Genomic DNA, 26287 nt, shown 5'->3' on the forward strand with positions numbered 1-26287 from the left:
CAGCGGAAGGGGTTTTCCCTAGTAGAGAGGTAAAGAGATACTTTGGAACAGGCGGCTAAAATCAAACGAAAACACTCAAGGGGTGAGGAAGGTATAAAGGGCTTCTAAATTAATTTATCAATCCCCACGTATCTTTCCCCGCACACGGGCTTCTCTATGCCACGGAAATATCCCCTGCTCTTCAGCACAGGACTCCCCTTTGCTTCCAGGTTCAACTCATAAAGAGTGGGCAACCCACTCCCCTATTATAATTTCAGTACTCCAGATCCTGTTTTGTGCTTCCCCCAATTTCGTTTTCCCACGCCTAGACCTCATTCCCTTCTCTTCTCTGCTTCAAACTCCTGTCCCGCCCACCCACCGACAGACTCGCATTTCCAGGAGGAGCTCAGACCCTCCTCTCCTTCACCCACTCAGTTTACCCTGACCTCTGCTCTTCCTTGGTTGTCATCGCACCCCCTTCAGCACCCCTTAGCTGAGTGGGCAGTCACTCTTTGCCTTTGAATGACAGACATGTCCCCTCTTGAATGCCTCTCCCCGACCCCCGCCCCAAGCGACTGAAAAAGGAAACATGCGCACTTCAGAGCTAGAAGCTGTCCTAGTGCTGAAATTTATAGGCTGGGTAAGATCACGTCTCCGTCTCTTTCTGTAGCCCTCATTCCAGCACAGGATCTCAGCATTTTTGCCCTCTTCTCCCTACCCACTCCAGCTCGCAGAGTCCTTTCGTCTCCCTCATTTACAACTTATTTTAAAAAGAGAACATTTTCTAGAGAAAGGGGATTTGCTAAACAGAAAGGACTTAAAAGCCACAGCAACCAGACTTCCAGCATGGCATTGTCACCAGCCCCCTTTGCATGGTGATGCGATTAAGGTAGCAGCATTTTTATTATTTAGGGAAAGCAGCTGGGGGGATCATCAGTTCTAAGGCTTTGTCCTTCCTGGGTTAACTGATGGTCCCGAGCCCAGTTTGACCTAACCACGATGCTTAGTACTGGCACTTTGTTTTTTCTCAGCAAACTATACAAACCCAGATCTCTTTCTGATTTTCAAGGAAACTAGATTCCTGCCAGGTTTTGAATCTGGACAATAGACAGATACTTTGTCCTAGCTTCTTTCTGGAATCGTTTCGGGGATATTTTCCACAAGATCACAGACACAGGAATGAACCGGCAGCTAGTGAACATTTTGACAACCTTGTTTGCATTTTTCTTAGAGACAAACCACTTCAGGTAGGTGAAAAGACTTTGCATGTTGATGTTTTCCACATGAAAACTGTTTGAAAGATAACATGTCATACAGTTTTTCTCAATTTCCTATGCCCCAGACCATATTATTTTAATTTTATGGGAGAGAGTTAGATTTCTTTTGTTCTTTTAAAAAGCTTAATTATGGTGGGAGGGGTGTAAATTTTCACAAAGGCAAGTTTTATGATATATAACCCCACTCTATGCATTTCAACATATTTTCACAGCCAATGTGATATTAAAGTAGTCTGATGAGTTGCATGCTCTTTAAATTTCTATATAATGGTGAATTTTTTGCTTTCAAATTCTTCTGGAAGTCATTTAAAAGGATTATCGAATGCAATACTTTTCATATGGTGGAAGTGATTGGATTAATATACCAAGATCATGCTCATTTTATATGAGATATTAAAAAAACCCTAATTCTTAGCCAACTTGGGACTTCTATTATATTTCAGCAACTAGATGCATACTATGAGGACTACAATTCAGGAAATTTCTTGAAACATCAGTAACATTTCAAATCACATTTTGCCACTATATTCTACTGTTCAGTATAGTTGAAATTGATTGCCTACCAAAATGTAATTAAAATGACATCTTTGTATTTATGTATGCATGTGAAATAGACTATGAATAATTAAAATAAGTGAGAAATCATTATTTGCATGCTTGCATTTTCTACGTAATTTAAAAATTGTCAAATCAATTGATACTTCAAAATATCAGATTATTACCAATAAGTAAAATAGCCAACCTAATGAAAGATAGATAGATGTTCATACAACAAAGTGTAGAACTCTTCATTTAATTTTCACCAAATTTTATGGTATTTTTTCACAGAACCAAGAGAAATGAAACATATAGCAGCAATGCTCTGAGTACTGGGAAAACCCACTACGTTCCTTTCAGGTTCACACCTCCTATTATGATTAAGAAAAACTGTAGGCTGGGTTTTATTAGAATCATCATCATCATCATCATCATCATCATCTTCACCTTCACCTTCACCACCACCATCATAATCAAATAGTACTTGATTAATCAGATGATCTGCATATGGGAATGTGAGTATTTCTAGATGATCATATCAATTTTTTAACTCCTACCAAATGTTTATATCATCTTTGCACTTATATTTAATATTACTTCTTTGAAAAACTGGAAAGAATGTGGTAATTTTTTGCGGTAATTTTTTTAGTTATAAAATTAACAAGACTATTAAATTATTGAAAACAAAGCTTGTAAAATTTCTTCAGGGTAGAAATCAACATTCAGTCACCACTATATATTGTGAAATAAATCATTTCCACTACAAACTAAATATGCTCTTTTTATAAGCCCTTTAAGGAAAATAAAAATTTTCCAACCAACATTCAGTATTTTTGATCATTCAAGAGAAAATAATTTAAAAGTTCTTTTCTATGAATACTTTATTCCAGTCAACAATTTAAATGCTTATGTATAAATAACAACTGATAGAATAATAGAAGTACAGGCATGCTCATTGTTGACCTATTTTAGAATGAAGTTAAATTTCCAAGTGAAGATTTTCTTTTAGACATCACATTGGAAAGTATTAATAGTTGATAGCTGGAAAAGAATCTAGCAGGTGAGAAAATAAGCAATGGGATAATTAGTCCATGCTTACTTTGTTCTGCCTATATTTCTTATAAAAAGTAGAGGACTTATTTTAAGGGCTAAAATACTGGAAGAATTTTTTGAAATTCATGAGGAAATGATTTTAAGACAAACACCTAAATTTTAGAAGTTATCATCTTCATTTCTCTGTTGACTCTAGAAAGAAATATCCTCAACTATATGTCCATAAAATCTACACTCTAAAACTATGAATATTGTTTCATCTTAAACATCTTATGTATGGCTGAAGTTTGAAAACTTAGGAGATAGGACTCAGAATTTGTACCTCTCATCATTTAAAGTTAACTCTAGACCAGAAGTTGACCAAAGAGTTTGTAATTTATTTTCTTCTTAGTAACATATCAAATATATTTACAAAACATGTGAAACATTCTCTGAGTATTAGTTCTTAGGCAATGAGAATGGAATTATTGCTAAAATATTCAATGATGTGCTTAGGGCGGCTTTCTGCAAAGACCATGACTCCAGGTCTGGAAAACAACCTTCGCAGACCCTATCTCCTTCAGATTTCTTGGACAAATTAATGGGAAGGACATCAGGATATGATGCAAGAATCAGACCAAATTTTAAAGGTACGTTTTGCTTAAACTTATGTTAAGCCTGTGGGAAATGTAAACATTTAAATATTCTTTAAAAAGTTTTCAGGTCTTTTTATTATAAAATGGAAACAAGTATAGCATTCATTTCAATTTGGGATTCTTTTGAACTCGTCTACTTAATAGCTTAAATTTTACATGTTGCTTGCAACTTTTGAAAACTTTCATTTGTGCTCTATTTCACAAAGAAGACTAATGTCAGAGATTATTGCCACATTCCCTATTTTCTCTTAAGTAAGAGAGTAATTGGAAATGAATACAAGAGCAAATGATGGGCTTCACTTGTATGAATGCCTACCAGGACTCATAAAATTCAATGGTTACACCAAAATCCTTGGTTTGGGTTTTATATACCTATTCCCAAAGTAAAGATTAAATCTCAGTGTAAAACATGCCATTTTACACATTTTCAGGCCTCTCTCATTTTTAAATATTGTGAGAAGAGGCTCTAATACCACATCAGAAAATTTTGATTTCCTCTTGTTTGAACATTCTAATTGTTTATTTGACATCTGAAATTAACACAGAAGATAACAGAATTATAAAGTGCACATGTCAAAGACAATACTTTCTTTGTTCAATTAGAAACAAACCAAAAAATTTGGCATTATTGTTGAACATTACAAAAATTTAATTGATAATCTGAAGAAATTACTTTTTAACTATTTGGTTTATTTTTATTCTAAATCAGAAAAATACTGTAATAAGAACCAATCACTAATAATTGGATTATTTTTAATGTTTTAATTTTTAAATACGTATTTTAAATGCTTTAATTTTTTAATATATATTTTAAATGGCAACTGCATTTTATCTTATAATTTCATTTAATGCATTGTGAAATGTTTATAATATTTTATAAGAGGAGAAACCTATAATATTCTTGATGTTATGTCACAGTCCATGCATTGCTTTGGTTCTGCTTATTAGCAATTTAATTGGATTGCTTTCCTTGAATTTTGATTAATTTTTATTATTAGCAAATGTGAGCATAAAAATTAAATTCTAAATTCATTTCTTCTTTAAATGCTACACCTCTGAATATACTCAGCTAAGGGCACATTTCATAAAGAAATACATTAGAATTTTGATAAAACATGTTTTTTATTTATAGGGTATTTCCAAAAGAGACAACAGAACTAAGTTCAAAGCTTATTTTCCTGAAAACAATTTTCATATTCATCCCATTTCATATTAATTTTGTGATCATTGCTTTGGAAGTCAATATTTGAAACAAAATCCTATGAGTAACAAGTCAAGAATCAACTTTCAATGGGACTGCTCATTCATACATTTATTCATTTAGCTATTCAATAACTGTTGAATTTGAACTATATGCAAAATACTAACTCCTGCATGCTTTGAGAAGTGGAAAGATGACACAGTTTTGGGTGCTACCATAAAAAATTTCAGTAAGGAGATTAGATGTTACATGAATATTTATAAAATATAATGATATAAGCTATATATTATTATACAGATGTAAAGTAATTAAGAGTTAAGTAACATTAGGAAGTACAGATAAAATACTACAGGTTTCCAACAAATGAAAAGATGATTTCTATTAAGCTATTTATGGAAAGCTTTATAGAGAAGGTGCAGAGATGAAAAATTGTTTCAAATTCATGAGCATCCTGTTCAATAGCAGTTATTATTATTTTCTAGGAATAATTCTTCAAAAGGAGATAGAAGTACAGAGAGTAATAAAAATCCATGTTGCCATTGCTACTTTAAGTGACCATATAGAATGAACAATCATTTCCATATGCAAGCTTTTTTTCTGCTTCTTCTGGGGATGTCACCCTTTGGAAGTGACAGTTCTCATTATTCTAAAGGATAAATAAATAAGGGGAATATCAAGGATAGCAAAGTATGGCCATGTTTTGAGATCTATCCACTACTTGAAGACCTGAACACAGGATGCTTAAAGACTTATAGGAGGGAAATATGTGGATATAATTTAAGACACTATTATTAATGGACATCACTGAGTTTTGTCTCTCTCTCCCTTTATATCCTCATTTCAATGAACCCTGATACTCTTTCATAAATTTTATTTACACAGACAATTTATAACAGATCAATTATCTAACAGTTCCCACAATTCTCGTTACTCTTAGGATCTTGGCTTTTCCTGTATATAGAACATTCCTCATTATTTTAGAAAAAAACAATTATCTCTCCTTAGTGTTCCCATAAAACTTTATGTTTAATATGGTTCTTTAGCATACTTATGTTTTATCTGCCCACCCCTACACCACATCTGAGAGGGCAGTGAAGTGTTATTATTTATACTGATGATGAAGAAGGAGGAGGAGGAGGAGGAGGAGGAAGAGGAGGAGGAGGAGGAAATGATCATGATTAATAAGAAGACACAAGGGCAATATTTGGCCACAAAAATAAAAGCAAGAGCCAGATATGGGCTGCTGAGGCAAAGGGAATGGCTTTTCTAGAAGTCTTACTAAATAATAGCACATTTCTCTGTTTCCTTGCTGCCATGCATTAGCAAGGGAGAAAGAAATGCATATGCATAATTTTTCTTATTGGAAGGCATGTCTCCTTCATACTTTCAAGTCAGTAAAATATATCATGTCTATTCAATGTCCCTGATAGACTCTGAAAGATGTCATAATGGGGATACATACAAGAAGGAAGATGGACGTAATCTAGAAAAGGGAAGCTGAGACATGATTCAGACTTAGGTCTGTAATTGAGAGCCATTCTTAGAAGCTATAGGGAGAAAATAGCTTTTCTGATGTGAAGCATAAGTGTATAAACAAAGTAATGAGTCAGAGTTGCCAATTGCATTACATCTATAAGATCCATAGAGACCTGGGCCAGATCTTGTTAAAACATAAATTTTCAAAATCCTCAGTTCAGATGAAAACACAAGCTATGTGTGCCTGGTTTTGAAACTATGGTAAATATCGATTTTATGCCAACAGATGAGTCTTTTTTCCCCACTTGGGTGTTTTGTCTCATTGTCAGTTGATTTATCATGATGTTATTCTATCATTCTATCAGCTATTCCTTTGTCAGTATTATTGTATCTTGAAAATGCCACTTTAAACATTAAGCTTTTAAAGAAGCCAAATGAAATGCTCAAACCAGAGCAAAATGCATTAGTTCTAATTCTCTGTCTTTGAAACAAAGCCTTTATCTATTGTAATGAGATTTGCTTTGAAAATTAAATTAACTTGGAGTTATAGCCTAAGTTTTATCCCAATATGAATAAATACATTTCACTATCACATTCATTTTGGAATAGGATCTTGAAAAGATAAAGCCAGGAGATAATTATTCACTTCACTTCTTTGTGCATGCCATGCACACTATTCTCTCCCCACCCCTCACCCCATGTCTGGAGACCTAAATCTGAAAGTGTCATGTGTGACATTAAAACCTACATTTGCATGCAATATGGCTTCCTTCATTTCCCAAGGAGATATCAGCTCAAGAGGTGTTTCAGATAAAAATATATACCCTTCTAGAACAACTAAAGGTCTTTAGGTTTCTCCCCTTGGAAATTCTCTTGTCTGTAGCCATGTAAATGTCAAACTCAAATGCTGTGCTTACCAATCCTTGTAGGGGGTGGCTTGAACACAAATGTCCATCTAGTAGGGACTCTTGGAAAGAGTGATTTTCTCACTGATAATGTAGCCACATAGTGTGATCACTTCTTTGATCACCCTAGTAGATCACATATTAATATGAAGAGTAAAATGCTCTCATGTATTAGAAGTATTTAACCTGAGTACAGAAAGTAGCAGTACCCTTGAGGCACCTGAAAGGGTAATGCCATCCTATCTAATAAAAGAGTAATATGCAAATTAACCATCACTCTACTACACCCACAAGCTACACCCACCAGCCAATCAGGAGCAAGTATGCAAATTAACCCAACCCAGATGGCTGCGGCCACAGAGTGAGCAGGATGCTTGGGTTTCCCTGGCAATGGAGGAAGCCAAGCTTTCTGCACACCCTGGCCAGCCCAGGCCTCCACTCAAGGCTACAAAGTTTCAATTATAGAAGATAAATAAATCCCAACAAAAATGGTGGCAGCCACAGAGCTGGAGAGAGCAGGAGGCTTGAGTTGCCCCATGTGATGGAGGAAGCCAAGCTTCCATAGCCCTGGCCTGCCTTGGCCTCTGCACAAGGCTACAAAGTTTCAATTATAGAAGATAAATAAATCCCATATACCAGGGCCTCCACTTGGGCTGGGGGGCGTGGCTGGCCTGCAAACCACCACAGGCCCCTGGCCCAGGCCACCCCATGCCCCAAGGGAACCCCCACCCTGATCTGGGACACCCTTCAGGGCAAACCAGCCGGCCCCCACCCGTGCACCAAGCCTCTATCCTATCTAATAAAAGAGTAATATGCAGATTGACCATCACTCCAACACACAAGATAGCTGCCCCCATGTGGTCAAAGATGGCTGCCCCCATGTGGACACAAGATGGCCACCACAAGATGGCTAGCAGGAGAGGGCATTTGGGAGGGACCAGTCCTGCAAGGGAGGGCAGTTGTGGGCAATCAGGCCAGCAGGGGAGGGCAGTTGGGAGGTACCAGGCCTGCAAGGGAGGGCAGCTGGGGGTGATCAAGCCTGCAGGGGAGGGAAGTTAGGGGCAAACAGGCTGGCAGGGGAGCAATTAGGCATCAGTCAGGCTGTTAGGGGAGTGATTAGGGGGTGATCAGGCTGGCAGGCAGAAGTGGTTAGGGGCAATCAGGAAGGCAGGCAGGCGAGCAGTTGGGAGCCAGCAGTTCTGGATTGTGAGAGGGATGTCCGACTGCCCGTTTAGGCCCGATCCTACCAGAATCAGGCCTAAACGGGCAGTTGAACATCCCTCGAGGGGTCCCAGATTGGAGAGGGTGCAGGCTGGGCTGAGGGACACACACCCCCACGCCCGTGCATGAATTTCATGCACCAGCCTCTAGTTTTAGAATAAGACAACAGGAGATAAAAGGAGGAGAAAAGGTTATTGAAAAGAAAGGCTGTGGATAACAAAGGGAATGATATTGTTTAGGGATGATATTTATGGAGATTTTTTTTTTAATATATGAAGTCCACTTTGTCATAATTTATTTTAGATTTTGTGTTCTGGATGGACACCAAGTAATACATTTATATATAGTAGGCTACTACTACAGGCCTACAAGGTGCCTGTCAGGGATTTCAAGTGGCATCAAGAAGGAGGCATCTTGCCTGGCTGGTGTGGCTCAGTGACTGAGCATCAACCCATGAACCAAGAGGTCACAGTTTCGATTCCTAGTCAGGTCACATGCACATATCCAGTTGTGGGATCGATCCCCAGTGGGGCGGGGGGGGGGGGGTGCATGGGAGACAGCAAATCAATGTTTCCCTCTCATCTATGTTTCTTTCTCTCCCTCTCTCTAAAAATCAATAAAAACATTTTTTTAAAGAAGGAGGCATCCATGGCATTCTAACACACTCTAGTAAAGTATATTCCAATAAGTTCACCTTAGTGGAATATGTCTTTCATTCTGTGGTGACAGAACGGTATAGTAGAAAGAGCCCTGGACATAGATCCAGAAAACCCAGGTTCATGTCCTGACTTAGCCACTTTTGACCTCAGGTTTTCTTCTGCCTTTGTTACTCATTTGGGTTGTTGTTAATATCAAAGGAGATTATGCACCTAATAGATTTGTTTTGAAGTAGGAAGACCTAAATAATTTGAATTATTATTATTAGTCCTCCATTTCTCCTTTTAACCAACACTGACTATATATTATCAAAGCTTACCTTTCATGGCAATTGGGTCTTTATAATTGTTTGATGTTTTAAAAATACGTTTTTATTGATTTTAGAGAGATAGGAATGGAGAGGGAGAGAGATATATCGATGTGAGAAACATTGATAGATGCTTCCTGCATGTCCCCTATGGGTAGCAAGCCCACAACCCAGGCATGTGCCCTGACTAGAATCAAATCAGCAACCTTTCAGTGCATGGGACAATACTGAAGTTACTGAGCCACACCAGTCAGGGCACTGTTCGTTTTTTTTTTAATGAAAAAAAGTCTTGAAAAGTTCTAGCATCTTAGAGTTCAAATACAGTAACAAAAACATAGATAACATGAGACTCAGCTAGTTCTCCCATTATTAGTTTGGTGAGAAAATTTTCAACATGAAAGGGCTATTTCTAATCCTAAATATGAAACAAAGAGGGAGCCATTTATGGAAAGGACCTATCGTTATCCATTCAAATCGAATCACTCATTGTTTTTGGACTCTTTAAGTGAAAAAAGAAAAAGACATGGAACTAATTTCATGTGGTCCTAGAAAGAACCTTAAATTTACATGAAGATATATGACTGTCATTTCTGATGTATTTTCTTGTGCAGTTTCTGCCGTTGCAAGGGTTGTTGCACAAATATGCTGAATTTATTTCCTATTTTAGAATACGTATTTTTAAAAGAACATGTGGTCTCTACAACATAGAAGGTTAAGAGCACTGGAAATGGGAAACCATAACTTAGTTTTTGAGAATGTATTGTATTGCTTCTTAGTTGATTCTGGGTAACATCATATCTTGAGTTTTCATTATTGAAAGAGCCTGAACATTTATCCTGAATTCTATAGTGCTTCTTGCTCCTCCTCATCCTGAAAGGCAATTTAGCCCATTTTGCTGATAATCTGAGACTTTATTTTTTTAAAAAGATAATGGCTTAGATATCAGGTTATATTGGTCCTTAATGACTGGATATTATGATGTGTCCAGCTGGGGCAAGCCAATTTAGAGTGACAAAAAGTCATTAGTTTTTTTCTTGCTGGTGTTGGATATTTTTCTTGGTGTGTTAGATCAGACACATTTGGAATAGGATCTTAAAAATGAAAATATAGTTGACCTAACCTCATAATAACAAGGTCATTGGAAGCACTCTGGGTTCTCCTAGGAGTTAACACCTCTTAAAAGAGGCAGTCCTGAGGGTGACATGCAGCATTTGCTCATTGACTTCTTTTTTGAGAGGGCTACTCTGGACACTTGTGACTGATTGCAGACACATTTAGCCACATAAAACCCACTAAAGAAAGAGCATGACCAAAAGGAATAGGTCTCTAAGTGGTACTCTTAAGTGTGGTACTCTTAAGAATAAAGTCACTAGGTGACCCTCTTGGAGTCTAGTCTGGCTAGCCAACTTATGTGGTCATGGGGCAAGTACAAGAGTGATGCTGGGCACTCTCTGACTCATGCTCTGGCTTATGCACTCAACATTCCCTTATGAGCATGAATACACCAAATGGTGGCTGTGTTTTATTAACATATTCATCCAAGAGTGCAAAAGAGAATCCTGGATTGAGTCAAAATATGGAAACTCAATAGGCATTTATCATGACTATGACTGGATAAGTCTTGTTTTCTATTGCATCTTTTTCTCTGATGGGAGGCGGTTCCCACTTTCTTGAGGAAAAATAAATTACATGCCCATGCATTGTCAAAGCAATAGAGTACATTTTTGTCAAGTAGCACACATGTGGACACAAAAATTATATGTAAAGATTTACATCTTTATATTTGAGTCTAAACACACATTTGCTTTTTCCTTTAATAACTGGTGAAAAATTAATATGTGCAGGTGTCCTGTTACTTGCTAAGCATACAGTGGTAAACAGAAATTTAAGTTTTTATTTATATTTTTGAAAATTGGAAGAACATAAGAATTCCCTTTATTATTTAGTGTTTCCAGAAAGCAATAACTTTATAGAGATATACTTTATTATTCAAGAAACAAGAACTACATTTACCAGATTTTAGAGACACAGAACCTAAGACTTGCCATGACGTGATTTGACTAATGTTACAAAGCAGCTCTGTCAAATTGGGTATTTAGAACATCAAGAACCTGAATATTCATGACAATTTTTGTTATCTTTATCAGTTACAATTGATATTCAATATTATTTTGTATTAGTTTCAAATGTACAGCATATTGGTTAGACAATCACATACTTTACAAAGTGCCCCCCCATATTTCCAGTACCCATGTAGCTCCATACTTAGTTATTACAATATTATTACTATACTAGAGGCTCAGTGCACAAAATTCGTGCAGGGGTGGGGTTCACTAGTCCTGGCCAGCGATCAGGGCCTATCAGGTTCCCCACCTCCCCACCTCCTCCTTCCTTTGCCACGCACATTTGCTGCCACCCACTCCTGGTTCCCCATCCCAGCCCTGGACCCAGCCCCAATTGGGTGATTGGGATCTGCAGCCTGGGGGAAGGGGCCAACCACCACCACAGCGGGTGGGTGGCAGACCAATTGGGCCTGCCGGCTAGGGGTAGAGGGGATTGGGGGAGGGACCCAGGAGGTTGGCCACCAGCCCTGATGAGGGAGCCAGCCCTCGGCTCCCCTTGGTCAGTCGCTACCCACCCATTGTTCCCTGTCCCAGCCTGGGGGCCCAGCACCAAACAGGGCCTACTAGCTGGGGAAAGGGACTAGAAGGTTGGCCAGCAGGCCCCATCGGCAATCAGGGCCTGCAGGCTGGAGGCAGCTCCTGCATTGAGCATCTGCCCCTTGGTGGTCAGTGCGCGTCATAGCAACCAGTCTTTCCGGTTGTTCCATCGTAATGGTCATTTAGCATATATATTCCCTATGCTGTATTTTTATATCCCCATGACAATTTTGTAACTACCAATTTATACTTCTTAATCCCTTCACCTTTTTCACCCAGTCCTCCAACACCCTTCCTCTCTGGCAACCATCCATCTGTTCTCTGTACCTATGAATCTGTTTCTACTTTGTTCATTTACTTTGTTCTTTAGATTCCACATATAAGTGAAATTACATGGTATTTGTCTTCTTCTGACTTATTTCACTTAGCATAATACCATTTAGGTCCATTCATAGTGTCACAAATGGTAAGATTTCATTCTTTTTAATGGCCAAATAATATTCCTTTGCATATATGTACCACCACTTTTTTATCCACTCGACTGTTGATGGGCACATGCATTGTTTCCATATCTTGGCTACTGTAAATAATGCTGCAATTAACATAGCAGTGCATATATTCTTTCAAAATAGTGTCTTGGGTTTCTTTGAATATAAACGTAGAAGTAGAATCACTGCGCCATAAGGCCATTTCATTTTTAATTTTTCTAGTAACCTCCATAGTGTTGTCCATACTGGCTGCACCAGTCTGCATTCCCACCAATAGTGCATGAGGATTTCCTTTTCTCCACATCCTCACCAACACTTGTTTGTTGATTTGTTGATGTTAGCCATTCTGGCAAGTGCAAGGTGATATCTCATCCTGGTTTTAATTTACATTTCTCTGATAATTAGTGACATTGAGCATCTTTTCATATGTCTATTGGCTATCTATATGCCCTCTTTAGAGAATAGTCTTCCACTCATTTTTAATTAGATTATTTGGGGGGGTTGGAGGTTGAGTTGTATAAGTTTTTATAAATTTTGTATATTAACCCCTTATAGTATGTGTCATTGGTGATTATGTTCCCCCATTTGGTAGTTTGTTTTTTCATTTTGTTAATGGTTTCCTTTAGTTTGATTTAGTCCCATTTGCTTTTCTTTTGTTTCCCTTGCCTAGATAGATCAGAAAAAAATATTAATAAGAGAAATGTCATAGATTTTACTGTATATATTTTCTTCTAGGATTTTTATGGTTTTGAGTCTTACATTTAAGTCTTTAATCCATTTTGAGTTTTCTCTTGTGTATGGTGTAAGAGGGTGGTCTAGTTTCATTTTTTGCATGTGTATGTTCAATTTTCCTAAGGTCATTTATTGAATACACTGAGTGGCCAGATTATTATGATCTCTGAATGCATAATAATCTGGCCACTCAGTGTGTGTGTGTGTGTGTGTGTGTGTGTGTGTGTGTGTGTATAGAGGCCCGGAGCATGAATTCGTGCATGGGTGGGGTCTGGTCAGCCTGGCCAGGGGGAGGGGACATGGGCGGTTGGCTGGCCTGCCTGATGGTCAAACTCCTGGTCGAGGGGACAATTTGCATATTAGCCTTTTATTATATAGGATATGCATTGAGTGGCCAGATTATTATGCATTCAGAGATCATAATAATCTGGCCACTCAGTGTAGACTGTCTTTACTGCATTGTATATTCTTGCCTCCTTTGTCCTATAGCAATTGACCATATAATTGTGGGTTTACTTCTGGGCTATTTTGTTCCATTGATCGTTGTGTTTGTTTTTATGCAAATACCATGCTGATTTGATTATTATAGTTTTACTAGAGGCAGGTGCACGAAATTCGTGCATGGGGGGGGGTGTCCCTCAGCCCAGCCTACACCCTCTCCAATCTGGGACCCCTCGAGGGATGTCCAACTGCCTGTTTAGGCCTGATCCTGGTAGGGCAGTCGGACATCCCTCTCACAATCCAGGACTGCTGGTTCCCAACTACTTGCCTGCCTGCCTTCCTGATTGCCCCTAACTGCTTCTGCCTGCCAGCCTGATCACCCCCTAACCACTCCCCTGACAGCCTGATTGATGCCTAACTGCTCCCCTGCCAGCCTGATTGCCCCTAACTGCCTTCTCCTGCAGCCCTGATCACCCCTAACTGCCCTCCCTACAGGCCTGGGTCCCCCATAACTGCCCTTCCCTGCAGGCCTGGTTGCCCCCAACTTCCCTCCTCTGCTGGCCTGGTTGCCCCTAACTGCCATCCCCTGCAGGCTTGATCACCCCCAACTGCCCTCCCTTGCAGGCCTGGTCCCTCCCAACTGCCCTCCCCTGCTGGCCTGATCGCCCACAACTGCCCTCCCTTGCAGGCCTGATCCCTCCCCTGCTGGCCATCTTGTGGCGGCCATCTTGTGTCCACATGGGGGCAGCCATCTTGTGTGTTTGAGTGATAGTCAATCTGCATATTACTCTTTTATTAGATAGGATAGAGGCCTGGTGCATGGGTGGGGGCTGGCTGGTTTGCCCTGAAGGGTGTCCCGGATCAGGTGGGGGTTCCCTTGGGGAATGGGGAGGCCTGGCCGAGGGGCCTGAGGTGGTTTGCAGGCCAGCCACGCCCCCCGGCCCAAGTGGAGGCCCTGGTATCTGGGATTTATTTATCTTCTATAATTGAAACTTTGTAGCATTGAGCGGAGGCCAGGGCTGGCCAGAATGCTTGGCTTCCTCCATCACTGGGGGCAACCCAAGCCTCCTGCTCAGCTCCAGCTCCATGGCACATTTTTGTTGGGATTTATTTATCTTCTATAATTGAAACTTTGTATCCTTGAGAGGAGGCCAGGGCCAGCCAGAGCGGGCAGGAAGCTTGGCTTCCTCCATTGCAAGGGAAAGCCAAGCCTCCTGCTCGCTCCGTGGCCACAGCCATCTTGGTTGGGCATACTCGCTCCTGATGGCCTGGTGGGCATGGTTTGTGGGCACAGCAGAGGTACGGTCAATTTTCATGTTTCTCTTTTATTAGTGTAGATAGTATAGTTTGATATCAGGTAGCATAATAACTCCAACTTTGCTCTTCTTTCTCAAGATTGCTGTGGCTATTCAAGGTCTTTTGTGGTTCCATATACATTTTTTGATTATTTGTTCTAGTTATGTGAAAAACGCTATTGGTATTTGCATTGAATCTATAGATTGCTTTGAGTAGTATGGACGTTTTAATGATATTAATTCTTCCTATCAATGAGCATGGTATATGTCTCCTTTTATTTATATCTTTTTCAAACAAATCTAAGATTTTAAATATGTTTTTATTGATTTTAGAAAGAGAGGGAGGGAGGGAGGGAGATAGAGAGAAAGAGAAACATCAATGAGAAAGAAACATTGATTTTCTGCCTCTTACATGCTCCCTATTGGGGTTCGAGCCATAACCAAGACATGTGCTTGTGGGCATGTGCCCTGACCAGGAATCAAACCAGTGACCTCTTGGTGCATGGGAGGACACTCAATCCACTGAACTGCACCAGCCAAGCAGAAATCTAAGCTTTTAAATGCCAGTTCTCACTTTACTAAAAACTGAAATATAATTTCTAAGTTGAATGCTATATTATCCAGGAAAGAAATGGCATACTCCAGTGAGGTATGGCAGGGTTTGGAAAACCAATCTCTAGAAGGAGAGTATCATACTCTGGGACTATCAAGAGTAGACCTGAGAGGCAAGGAAGAGAGTGGTTACCAGAACCTAGAGGAAGTGGCTATATATAGAGGCCACCGAATGAGACCTATGGAGCAATGTAGTTAATCTGTGCTGTCCTAGCAGGGAACAGGCTATGGGATAACTAGTCTGACCTCACTCTCCTCATGCTTTCCATTTTCTTGTGGGAGGCCCTCATTGGCCAAATATAGCTAAAAGTCAGAGGGCAGGCTCAATGATGCAAACCTAGGAGATCAGTTTTCCAGGGTACGGCAAAGAACAGAACAGAAAAGAGCGTGTCTCTGGGAATATATGGGAGATAATCAGCACAAAGTCAAGTTATGAGCAAAGCCAACCCTCAAGTGGTTAAGCAGACAGCTCCAAAATTCATGATCAGTTCAGTAAGCCTTCCTTTGTTAGACTTAAGATAGAATGGAAATCAGGAAGTCATATCATTTGGATATATTATCCCAATAGATACATGATAATTCCAAAAGGAGAGAAGAGAGAGGAAGATAATATAACATGATAGTCCTATCTCCTAGACAGACAGTTGAAAGAGGCACAACCAATGGACTGGTGGTGGTGGGGGGGGGAGTTCTTCCTGTGGAGTATATGAAAATAATTAATATAATTACCTTTCTCTTTGATTTAATATGTGTATAAGTTTGCTAATATCACTGTCTTTGCTCCACAGTAATCCCCTCAAGGATCCACATACTGGGATGTATTATGGGCTTAGATTTGTGCACAAGACTTAATGCCAAGTCTCTTTGGGGCAGCACGACTGAGACACATTCTTTCCCTCCGTGTTCTTCTGTTCTACACAGAGCTGAAGAAGGAGTGTTAGAAGAAGAAAAGATTAGGTATGTGAGGGGGTAGTTAGAAGAGTGTGAAGACAGGAGCAGAGTAGTGTGCGTTTGAAGAAAATGGGAAATCTGAGGAACAGTTGTTTGTTTTCACTTCCTTGGCTGGTTTGATTAGTGCACCTGAAATACAGCTACTAATGGCAATTCTACTTATTTAGTAAAACCTCAGACCACTTTACCACATAATTTTCTTTCATTTTTAAAACCCAAGTGTACAAAGAAGATAATATAATTTATCTTCTTCTGATTTATTTACATTTAAATACTTCAAGATGTTGATTCCTAAGAACCACTTCATGTCCAACAACGCAATTGAGATTTCTTTCATCAGGCTTTCTCTTAGGAAAAGCATTCTTTGCTCCCCAAAAAGAATGTGTTGAGAAAACAAGGGGTCTGTTTATTTAGCTTTGAACCTTGAAGTCTCTCAATAGTGAATGATACACACATTTGGCAAACCACACTGTAGCTACTCAAGTTAAATGATGTGATTCAGAATAATTTATAAATATATTGTGCAATGTTTCAGTAGATTTCTTACATTCTACTTTTTCATTTTAATTAACTCTGATTTTAGTACTTGTGCACTATATAGAGTATTACAAATCAAAGGACTTAGGATTTAATGCTAAACCAAATTAGCAACTAACCAGATGTGTTTCTCAAACCACATTCTTCAGAACACCTGCTTCAGAGCCAAGAGTCCTGTTAAAAAGGTACATACCTGGGAACCACACTTCTCCAACTCTACCTCCCCAGAATTATGGGATGATGGGATCTTGAAATAGTCACTTTAACAAATTACTCCCTGAAATTTAAGAACAACAGGACTAGAATGAGAAATATTTCCTTTTGTATCTGAAGGATACTGTATAGTATTTTCCCCAAGATACTGTGTGCTGGTATCGCCTTACCAAAAATAGAGGGGGAAATACCAAATGAGATAAAAAAAAATCTAAACTAAGACTCATGAGACCTGGTTTGATCTTCAGTTTTGCCAGCTGTGACCTGAAGCATGCCACTGTACCTCTCTGGGATTCATTCTTGTCATATCTAAAAGGATTTGTACCAAGATGTTTTCCATGATGCCTTCCACTTTGATAGTCCCTCTCTTTATAGTCTATATTAATATATTTGCATATGTCCTTTTGTAAGTTATTGTTTCACCCACAGAAGAACTTGGGTGCATGCACTATTCCTAGAGAATTGGCCTCTCCTCTAAGAAATTCTTAATTCTGTCCAGAACATTTTTTGTAGTTGTGCATAATTTACTTCAACTCCCAATATTTCAAGGATGATTCATTATACTCTGGGGAGACTCTGGAAACTTATGAGGGGATTACTGAAGAAATCAGCCATTGACATTTTTTGCCTTGCTTTTGGTCTGGAGGTAGCAAATCCATGTACAGAAGCTGTCTGAGAAAAGCAGCTAGCATGCTTTACTAGTTTAGCATTGGGCCAAAGATGTTTCTCAAAACACCAGTTCTATGAAATGTTCTCAGATATAAGGTTGAAAATCTATCTATATAAAAGCCTAAGTGACCATCACAACTGAATGGATGACCAACCAGGCTGTGTGGCAACCAGGCTGGCAGGGCGGTTAGTGAGGGGTGACCAAACAACCAAACAGCAGGTTGCATGGGGCGACCAGGCCGGCAGGCAGAGGCAGTTAGGGGTGATCAGGCTGGCAGGAGGGCCAGTTAGGGGCGATCAGGCAGACAGGCAGGTGAGCAGTTTAGGAGCCAGAGGTCCAGGATTGTGAGAGGTATGTCTGACTGCCCATTTAGGCCCAATCCCCGGGATTGGGTCTAAACAGGCAGTCAGACATCCTCTGAGGGGTCCTGGATTGGAGAGGATGCAGGCTGGGCTGAGGGGACCCTTCCCTGTCCCCCACCCCCGTGCACGAATTTCATGCACTGGGACTCTAGTGTAAAATAAGAATGGAAAATTCTATAAAACATCCTCTGAGAGAGTCCCAATATTTATTAGCATATTAAAAGGTTTTGAGAAAACCTGCCATAAAAATACACAAATAAATATTAAAAAAATTTTTTTTACACTGAGGCTTATCCTGTATTTATTTGGTCATAATTCTTTAAGTGAGTACTATTTACAGAATACACTTTAGAAAATGTAGTCTTAGTAAGCTCCATAAATCTAAAAATGTTTCCCATGAAAATATATGATGATGATGGGAAACCTAACTATACATAAAATACAATGATCATCTAGAAAGATAATAATCATAAGAGAGAGAAGGCCCATGCATTCAGTAAATGTGGCTTTCTTATTGATACATGGTCAACATTAGCATTCCAATGCCACAAGAGAATTACTCTACAAATGAGATTATTATTGCAGGCTATTTATCTCCTGCTTCATTTATATGAATAAATAAGCAAACTGTGGCATTATGAAAAACAAATATTGAAGACAAAAGAAAAGACAGTGAAACTTTGATCTGATAATCACCTTCTGTTTTAACCTTTATCATTCTTGAAGGCTGAGTGACAAATACACATTTAAACAAGTGACCTTTGACAAACTACAGACATTTTTTTTTCAGCAGAATATGACAAAGTTTTATGCCTGAATGAAGAATTTCCTTTTAGACTGCCATCTTGTCTTTCATGGATAAATCTTGTGGTTGTACAATTTCCATTCAACTGTTTGTTAAAAAAATTTTCCCATCACTTCCTTGAAATGAAATTTTAAAAATCTGAATCCATAGTAAAAAACTCATTTAAAATTGAAGTCATGCAATATTTACCTTAAGTAACTTGTATAGATTTAAGGTTAGGTCTTTATTTATTAGTATTAAAATATATTCTAAGTTGGCCTGCTCAAAATTATGTTTCATATACTTACATATATAAATTCCCAGAAAAATACTGAAATTGTTTTCAATAGATGGATGCCAAAAGAGAAATGTATTTGAAATAACACTAAATGTCTTTGGGAAATGGCATATGTTTGTATATATATACTCCTGTGTGTGTGTGTGTGTGTGTGTGTGTGTGTGTGTGTGTGTGTAAACTTCTTTATTGCTTGTTCTCTCCCCACCCTTTCTTTGAGAGAGTGTTTTTTTAAAATAAGTATAATTTTTTTTCTTCCTGTTTCTTATTCCAGGGTCTTAGTAAAATATACAAAACAAAGTAGGGGGTGAGAAAATATGAAAGCTACTTAATGGCTGATGACCCATGTCATTTATTTCATACAACAGATGAAGGCACATTGGTGATGAAGCCACTGCACATTCTGTATCAAACTAGTCCTTTATTTGTAGCATTGCTTCATGATATCCTCAAAATTTGTTTTCAAATTTTGTTTTACATAGTCTGGGTGCTTTACTCAGATTCCTTGTTATCATTTGCTTCTGATACCACTGCTGCTTCTCCATTTCTAGAAGAGAGTGGCATTAGATATCGGGGGTGGGGAGATGGCTTTGCTGAATCTTTAGTTATAGAAGTCATGGAATACAAGAGGATAACATTTTCTCTAGGATTACAAGATTTGCTTTCAAAATGAAATATACAGTATCTTCCAAAAATATAAAAACGTAAGAACAGATCCTCCTGTTTGAAAGGAAGTGCTACATAGGCTCAATGCCATGTCTTGTGAAGAGGAAGCCCTGGCACCAAAAGTTGCATTTTAGGTGGCTTTCTTACAGATAAAATGCCATTTTGCTTGTTGCCATAGCTTGATAGCAACAAGTTGCTATGCTATTCAGGTGTTTTTTCCCCCTCTGAAACATCCCTATTTCATTTAGAGGAGTTAGTGACCACTCTGTGACCAGTGGCATACTTGACTAGATCCTTGCCAAACTGATCCTATATTACCAGACATTTTCTCTAGCTACCAAAAATAGGAGGCATTACTCACCGTCTTGGCTATCTGTTCTTTTTATTTCCCCTAAGAACCTACATTTCCAATATTCACTTTTGTTTATTGTGCACATATGCCTCATTTAAGCTCATCCTTTATTCAAAATTTCTGAGCAAATATTCCCCCTGAAAACCCAGCAGGAGGATTCCTGTTCCATAGATATCCTGGTGCCAAGCAAGTTTATAACATGCAAGGCTTTTAGCAAAGTGTATAAATTTGTAACTTGGGAAAAATATCCCAAAGCCCATTACAGAGCAGGATTTCCTCAGCAAGAGAACAGACTATCTCAAGGAAAAAATTCCACATGTCCACCTGTCAACCAGACTCTGCAAATAACATGCTTACACACACGTTTTTTATTTCCTGCTTAATTTTGAAACTGGGTTTGCATAGAGCCCATGGGTAAAAAACTTTTCATAGTACCCGCTCATCCCAACTGAGTTTAAGAGGTGTCAATTGTATAGTTATCAAAAATATGGCTTGGGTGAAGGAATCTTGGTGGAGCTCTGTGGAAGTGGGTTGACATGTGAAGCTTCCATGATTGAGTTATGAGTACTTTATCATGGGAACTTTCTCATCCCTCAATACATTGAAAGAACAGAATTATTGCATAAGAATCTGGAACTAACAATATGTGCCATAATAAACTGTGCATAGGTAAAGTCTCAAGTGAGGAGGTGTCCCCTCAGCATCTAACTTCTGATATATATATATCAGAATAAATTATGTGCTTTAGCAATTGAGCAAAGCAGATGAGGGTGTTAACAAAGAGTGCCCATCAGTGACATCATGCAATATGCCATATAAATCGCAGAATGACACCTTTGAAAAAAAGTTATTCACTTCTGAGGGGTGAGGTGGCAGGTGCAAAGAAGGCAAAGAAATATAGAGAGGATAATAAATAGATCCCAAAGGAAAGCTAAGATCCGAAATAAACTCCTATACTTTTTTTAGAAAATCCATAGTGCAGCTGCTCTGGGGTGCCTGATTGGCTGTATCTTTATCCGAATGCACAGGAAGAGCAAGCTGAGCTGTCACCCAAGGGAGTGCAGAGCTCAAAATACTAGTATCTTTGCCGTTCTAGGCCTCGCATGACTCTTGAAACTCTCCTGGGACTTCTCATCATTTTCTGATAAAGTTCACACACCTGCAAATAGCTTACAAGGGCCTTGGTGATTAGGTTTTTTTACTATATCTGCCTGAGATTGGGTTTCTGTGAAGCAGACCCTGTGTGCAAGTGATTTATTAAGGATAAGTGAGCAGGGGAGGCATATAAGAGAGTGATAAAATCAGACAAGGATGAGAAAGCCCGGTAAGGGGGTGATCTCAAGAAAAGTTCAAAGGGGTAGGTTCCACCTTAATCCCTCAGGGGAACTCTGGAATGTAAGCTACATCCCAGAATTGTCCTGACTGGAAACAAGAAAGATGGTTTTTCAGATTGCCCTCTGTCAGTTATTGGGTAAGGACTACCCTCAGGTGTGTGTGGGTGGGTGGGAGAGTAAATGCTCAGATGCTTCTATTTCTCCATGTGGGCAAAGTGAGCTCCAGTAGCCCCAGAACTGTCCTCTGTGAAAGACTGTAGGTGTGGTTATTGGAAGCAAAAGCACACTGAGGTGAGAGGCACAGATTGGTAAATGAGATCCCAGGAATCTGAGTGGTGCATCAGTACTGTCCACATTAATATCATCATTCCACATCTCTAGCCATGCCCTCCCACTCTGTTCCAGCCTCAATGCCCTGTTTCTTGTTTCTCAAACCATTTACTTCACCATACCTGCCTTCCTACCAGCCTAATGCCTACTTATACTACAGAACTCAGCATCAATATTATTTTGTCTAGAATGCCTCTTTTAAACTATTAAGTCCACCCTTTCCTATATCCTCAGTCTACAATCTCTCTTGAGTTTGGCTACTTCCCTATCTCTTTCCCTCCTAGACTAGTTAAGGAGGCCAGAGGCAGGGCTTATCTCATTATTCATTGTACCTCCAACATCTGACAGTAGGCAACCAATAAACATTTATCAAGTGAATAGAAAAATGTATAAAACTAATAGTTTTTCACTTTTATTGAGAAACTAGAGGCCTGGTGCATGAAAATTCATGCACTCGGGGTGGGGGGAAAGGGTCCCTCAACCTGGCCTGCACCCTCTGGCAGCCTGGGAGCCCTCGAGGGATGTCCGACTGACAGGGAATGGGCCGAAGTCACAGTTGGGCATCCTTAGCGCTGTGGAGGATGTGGGAGAGTCTCCTGCCACCGCCGCTGCACTTGCAGCTGTCAGCCAGGCTTGTGGCTGAGCAGCGCTCCCCCTGTGGGAGTGGACTGACCACCAGGGGGCAGCTCCTGCATTGAGCACCTGCTCCCTGGTGGTCAGTGCACGTCATAGTGACCAGTCATTCCACTGTTAGGGTCAATTTGCATATTACCCTTTTATTATATAGGATAATTGACATATAACAGTAAGTTAAGGTGTACAGCATGATGGTTTGAAATATCCTATATGATAAATAGGTAATATGCAAATTGACCATCACTCCAACACACAAGATGGCCGCCCCAATGTGGTCAAAGATGGCCGCCCCCATAGGACACAAGATGGCCACCACAAGATGGCTGGCAGGGGAGGGCAGTTAGGGGCAATCAGGCCAGCAGTGGAGCAGTTTGGCGTCGATCAGGCTGGCAGGGGAGTGGTTAAGGGGTGATCAAGCTGGCAGGCAGAAGCAGTTAGGGGCAATCAGGCAGGCAGGTAGGCGAGCGTTTGGGAGCCAGCAGTCCTGGATTGTGAGAGGAATGTCCGACTGCCATGGGATCAGGCCTAAACGGGCAGTCGGATATCCCTCAAGGGATCCCAGATTGGAGAGGGTGCAGGCTGAGCTGAGGGACACGAACCCATGCACGAATTTCATGCACAGGGCCTCTAGTACTAGTATATACATTGTGCAATGATTACCACAGTAACTTCAGTTAACATCCATCTTCTCATAAAATACAATGAAAAGAAGGAAATTTTCCTTGTGAGGATAATTCTTACATTTATCCCATTAACAATTTTTCTATACAACATATGGCAGTGTTAGCTATAGTTATCGTGTTATATATCATATCCCCAGTATTTATTTACCTTATAACTGGAAGTTTGTACCTTTTGACCACCCACACCAATTCTCCTCCCCCCTTCACCTCTGGTAACCACAAGTCTGATCTATTTTTGCATGAGTTTGAGGTGTTTTAATTCCACATATAAGTAAGATCATACAGCATTTGTCTTTTTTGTCTGACTTATTTCACTTATAATAATGCCTTCAAAGTTCATCCATGTTGTCATAATTTCATGGCTAAATAATATTCAAATAAATATAACTTTATTCCCATGTTTTCAGGTCTTACATTTAAATCTTTAATCCATTTTGAGCTAATTTTTGTGAGTGGTGTAAGATATGGATCCAGTTCCATTCCCTTACATGTGACTAACTATTCCAGCACCATTTATTGGAAAGTCACTTTTCTCCATTGAGTATTCTTGGGTCCTCTGTCAAATATTAGTTGACTGTATATGTATGAGTTTATTTCTGGGCCTTTGATTCTGTTCCATCGGTCTATTTGTCTGCTTTTATGCTAGTAACATACTGTTTTGATGACTACAGCTTTATAGTATAGGTTGAAATCAGGAAGTGTGATGCCTCCAGCATTATTCTTCTTTCTCAGGATTTATTTGGATATTTGTGGTCTTTTGTGGCTCCATTTAAATTTTGAAGTGTTTTTTAGACTTCTGTAAAAAATGTCATTTAAATCTTGATAGGGACTACATTGAATCTATAGATGGATTTTGGTAGTATTGACATTCTAACAATATAAATTCTTCCAATCCATGATCATGGGATAACTTTCCATTTATTTGTATCTTCTTTGATTTATTTCATCAATGTCATAGTTTTCAGAGTTTAGTTTCTTAAATTTTTTCATGTTTTTATTGTTTTTATGCTATTTTAAATAGGTTTGATTTCTTTACTTCTTATTCAAGAAATTCATTGTTAGTATATAGAATAAATGCTACTGATTTTGTATGTTAATTTTATATAATACTAATATTTAAATCCAAGAATTTGTACTAATGCTAAGTTGGATATGAGCAACTGAAATTAAAAATAAATTATCTGCTAATACTTGCTAGTCTTTTAAAATGCATGAAGTCTTTTCCCATGTGTTATCTCATTTGATTCTATCCATTCCTCAGAATGGAAGACAGCTGCAATTTTGTTTACCATTCTTGTTATTTAGGGAAAAGAAAAAGTTAATTTTCTGACAGACAAGGCTTAGACCAACACTACGTTTTCATTTAGAGAACGATGACAAAGACACTCATTCTTGATCTCCAATACCTTAGTGAATGCATTTTTAAATTATGACTGTCCCACTTTTCTATGACAGGGTGAATCTAGTTTATCTTTGAAGTCCCAGGTTTTTGTGCACTTCCTGTCTTTGTAGAAGCTTAATGAATGTTTAATGCTGAGTGAGTGGATTCATTTGGGATAACTTTCCATTTATTTGTGTCTTCTTTATTTTTTAAAATATATTTTTATTGATTTCAGAGAGAAAGAGAGAGAGAGATAGAAACATCAATGATGAGAGAAAACCACTGATCAGCTGCCTCCTGCATGCCTTCTACTGAGGATCGAGCCCACAACCTGGGCATGTGCCCTGACCGGGAATCAAACCATGACCTCCTGGTTCATAGCTCTATGATCAATCACTGAGCCATGCCAGCCGGGCTGTATCTTCTTTTATATGTAGACATATATCATACATTTAATAGGCATATGACACTGTAATAGGCACCAAGTAGAGGAGAATTTTTAAAAATTGTTAATGTATGAGCATTCTAACCTTCAAACCATTCTATCCCCCTCCTTCTAGTTTACCACTATTCTAGGGCCAACACTGCATACATAAAAAGCTTTATATTCTATGACCAATACTGAAGAGATCACGGGGACAGACAGTTAGTAGTGGAGGAAAGGAGAAGGGATACAGTGACTGCTACCTTCATGGGTTACACAGTCTGTGATTTTGCTTCTGACTAATGGTATTTCGTAGTCATTTTTTTACATCTTCTATCGTAAAAATTTCTGATATATTTAAATATATTCCAGGAAAATGCTGACTGTGACATACCAATAGCATGCCTTCCATCTGGCATTTTCTCTAATCCTATAGTCTACTTCCTAGTGCAGTTTACCTTCTGGGCTCTGTAATGTTTTCATTCAGTAATCTCAGTCTTTGGGCCTAGTGAGAGAAAATGCTAAGTCTGAGGCATGAAGTCTGCAACTTGATTCTTTATGATTACTTTCGAACACATATGAAAAAGCCCAAGTTTGAGAAGTGAACAGGGGAGGAAGATTTTGAGTGCTGGCTGCTGGGGCAGGGTTCTTTAAGAACCAAGGAAACTACTCTCTGAAATGCTATATGTGATCTTTTCTTAAGCAAAGGAAGCACTTGCTGCTTATGAACAAAGTTGAGTTTACTTTGTAGCAAGGTAAAAATTAATCACAAAGTATCTGGGAGCAACACTTATGATGTGTCTAACTTGCAGGGACTTAAGGAACTTACTGAAAGCAGTGCAGATAATTCCTGTCTTTTAGCAACGTGTTATCTTACTGAGCAAATGAAATACCACACATAAAACAAGTCTGAGCAACACAAGACAATTCTTGTCTATATAAACATGGAGCTATGTATGGAATTATGTCACAGAGGCTAGAAGTTCTGAGTAAGGGGGGTTGATATTGGCTAAAATAGAAGGGAGGTGTAGAACAAGGGTGGGCAAACTTTTTAACTCGAGGGCCACAATGGTTTCTTAAACTGGACTGGAGGGCCAGAACAAAAGCATGGATGGAGTGTTTGTGTGAACTAATATAAATTCAAAGTAAACATCATTACATAAAAGGGTACGGTCTTTTTTTTTTATTTCAAT

At 39.1% G+C, this 26287-nt stretch overlaps 1 protein-coding gene across 5 annotated transcripts in view; it reads left to right on the top strand.

The window, feature by feature from the left end:
- The first annotated feature begins 592 nt into the window (after positions 1-592).
- Positions 593-26287, top strand: part of GLRA2 (glycine receptor alpha 2) — a 177932-nt gene continuing 152237 nt past the window's right edge. For 2 of the 5 annotated variants that reach the window (XM_080652521.1, XM_080652520.1), the window contains exons 1-3: positions 724-1226; positions 2085-2153; positions 3342-3475. In XM_080652521.1, coding sequence (XP_080508647.1) covers positions 1159-1226; positions 2085-2153; positions 3342-3475 — 271 coding nt within the window. In that variant the 5' untranslated portion in view covers positions 724-1158. Of the gene's footprint in view, positions 1227-2084; positions 2154-3341; positions 3476-26287 lie in introns of those variants that run through there. The other 3 variants (XM_080652522.1, XM_080652523.1, XM_080652524.1) reach the window with 3 other exon arrangements.

The sequence above is a fragment of the Plecotus auritus genome (genome assembly GCF_963455305.1).
Source record: "Plecotus auritus genome assembly, chromosome: X".
NCBI classification, from domain to species: Eukaryota; Metazoa; Chordata; class Mammalia; order Chiroptera; family Vespertilionidae; genus Plecotus; species Plecotus auritus.